Source organism: Propithecus coquereli, unplaced genomic scaffold (assembly GCF_000956105.1).
Source record: "Propithecus coquereli isolate 6110/MARCELLA unplaced genomic scaffold, Pcoq_1.0 Scaffold236, whole genome shotgun sequence".
Taxonomy (NCBI): Eukaryota; Metazoa; Chordata; class Mammalia; order Primates; family Indriidae; genus Propithecus; species Propithecus coquereli.
Genome location: NW_012147908.1, coordinates 3512975 through 3515429, shown reverse-complemented (window position 1 = coordinate 3515429; position 2455 = coordinate 3512975). Strand labels below are relative to the sequence as shown.

At 42.7% G+C, this 2455-nt stretch overlaps 1 protein-coding gene across 1 annotated transcript in view; it reads left to right on the top strand.

Annotated features, from left to right (window-relative positions):
• The first annotated feature begins 1071 nt into the window (after nt 1-1071).
• The window catches only part of LOC105811547 (protocadherin Fat 4-like), a 28874-nt gene continuing 27490 nt past the window's right edge, over nt 1072-2455 (top strand). The window contains exon 1 of the mRNA XM_012645788.1: nt 1072-2444. Coding sequence (XP_012501242.1) covers nt 1072-2444 — 1373 coding nt within the window. The remainder of the gene's footprint in view (nt 2445-2455) is intronic.

Below are 2455 nucleotides of genomic sequence, written 5' to 3'. Positions count from 1 at the left end.
TTCTTCTTTGGAGGGATTTGCTTTTTTCACTATTCTCACTCCAGTCACATGACTTAAGTTGGAGCAGCAGTGTTTTTCAATATCCCCATCTCCACAGTCCCAGAGGATGTACACCAGGATGGGTTCCTTTCTGAAGCAGACAGGTCAAAACCCTTCCCCAGAAAGTATTTTTTTACTTCATTGAATTTATTTTCTTCTTCACGTTTGTAGAAAAGGCATGGCCTAAATTCTGAGCGTATACTGATTTTTAATAAAACAAATGGCCATTTCCTCTCAACTTCACTGGACATTACACAAACTTAATTTATGAAGGAAAATAATTTCCAAAGGCTATGTAGACCAGAGACTGACAAAAAATAAGATTTTTGTTTTCTTTCAGGAGTTACAGACATATTACAATTTGGGAATAGAAACTGGATGTTAAAAAATCATAATTTCTTTTAAAACAATAGAACGAATTAGTATTTTTGTAACAGAATATAAACCCAAGAGCAAGAATTTTTTTGTGTTTTATTTATTGTATTATCTCAAGAAATTAGATGAATGCCCATACAGATAAATACTTGTTAAATGAACAAATGAATTTGTCTTGAGCAGAGCAGTTTTGTACACTGAACTTGTACCTTTATAAGGAAGATGAATATAGATAGAGACACTAATTTTGCTGTCACAACTGTTGTTAGATGTCCAAACAAGACTGTGTAATAGGTGGGGGAAGAGGGAGTATATAACAGGGTAAGATCTAAAAAGCATGGCTTATGTTTTAGCTATTAACAATGCGCTTTGAAATGAAAATTATCTGAAGTTGTAAGGCAGAACGCTTGGTGGCGCTGCAGGCTAAGAGAGTGAAAACGGCAGACCAAGTGACTTCTTAAAAGCCTTGCAGTTTCTGGCAGCTCGAAAAGGAAATATTTTTCACTACTGGGGAAAGAAGGTTTGAGAGAGGCAGACCACCCATGTCAGTCAATGTTAAAAAGAAGTAACTCAAGATATTTAAACCAAGATAGCTCAGTTGGCTGTTAAGAAATTATTTTGTGATTAAATACTGCATCTTTTGGACCTGGAGGAACGATGGAGATGCCGCTTCCCAAAGCGCTGGCGAAAAGGCAAGTGACCGCCATTATTTTCCTATTACTGTTGTGGGAGGCGGGCAGTGCTACCATTAAATATTCCCTTCTAGAAGAGAGAGACAGCGGCTTTTTTGTGGCCAACCTAGCAAAAGATCTGGGGCTAAGTGTAGGGGAGCTGGCTGCGCGGGGAGCCCGGATTCTTTCCAAAGGGAACAGACAGCATTTGCAACTCGAACAGAAGAGTGGGAATTTGCTCCTAAAAGAAAGATTGGATCGGGAGGAGTTGTGCGGTGACACGGATCCATGTATATTGCATTTCCAGGTATTACTGAAAACTCCAGTGCAGCTTATTCAAGGTGAACTACAGGTCCAAGATGTAAATGACCATGCCCCAGAATTCTTGGAAAATGAAATTCTCCTAAAAATCCCTGAAAGCAGCCATCCAGGGACTCCGTATCCTTTGAATATAGCTCAAGATTTGGATGTAGGTAGCAACACCGTTCAGAACTATATAATTAGCACCAACTCCCATTTCCACCTTTTCACCCGCAATCACAGCGATGGCAGGAAATACCCAGAGCTGGTGCTGGACAAAGCCCTGGACCGAGAGGAGCAGCCTGAGATCAGGTTAACCCTCACTGCCATGGACGGTGGGTCACCGCCCAGGACTGGGACTTCCCAGGTTGTCATCGTGATCCTGGACATTAATGACAACGCCCCTGAATTTCCTCAGAGGCTCTATGAAGTGCAGGTTCCGGAGAACAGCCCTATAGGTTCCCCTGTCATCACTGTCTCTGCTAGAGATTTAGATGCTGGGACCCACGGGGAGCTCTCCTACTCATTTTTCCAATCCTCAAATCAAGTCATTCAGGCCTTTGAAATAAACACAGTCACGGGAGAAATTAGATTAAAAAAAGTGTTGGATTTTGAGGAAATTCAATCTTACCGTATGGAAATCGAGGCCTCAGACGGTGGGGGTCTTTCAGGAAAATGCACCGTAGCCATAGAAGTGATGGATGTGAACGACAACGCCCCTGAACTGACCATGTCTTTACTCATCGGTGATATCCCGGAAAACTCCCCAGAAACTGTGGTTGCTATTTTCAGAATTTCAGATCCAGACTCTGGGGACAATGGAAAAATGATATGTTCCATCCAAGACCATGTCCCCTTCCTTCTAAAACCTACCGTAGAAAATTTCTATACCTTGGTAACAGAAGGGTCGCTGAACAGAGAGATGAGAGCTCAGTACAACATCACCATCACCGTCATGGACTTGGGGACACCCAGGCTAAAAACTGAGCACAGCATAACCGTGCTGGTCTCCGACGTCAATGACAACGCCCCCGCCTTCACCCAAACCTCCTACACCCTGTTCGTCCCAG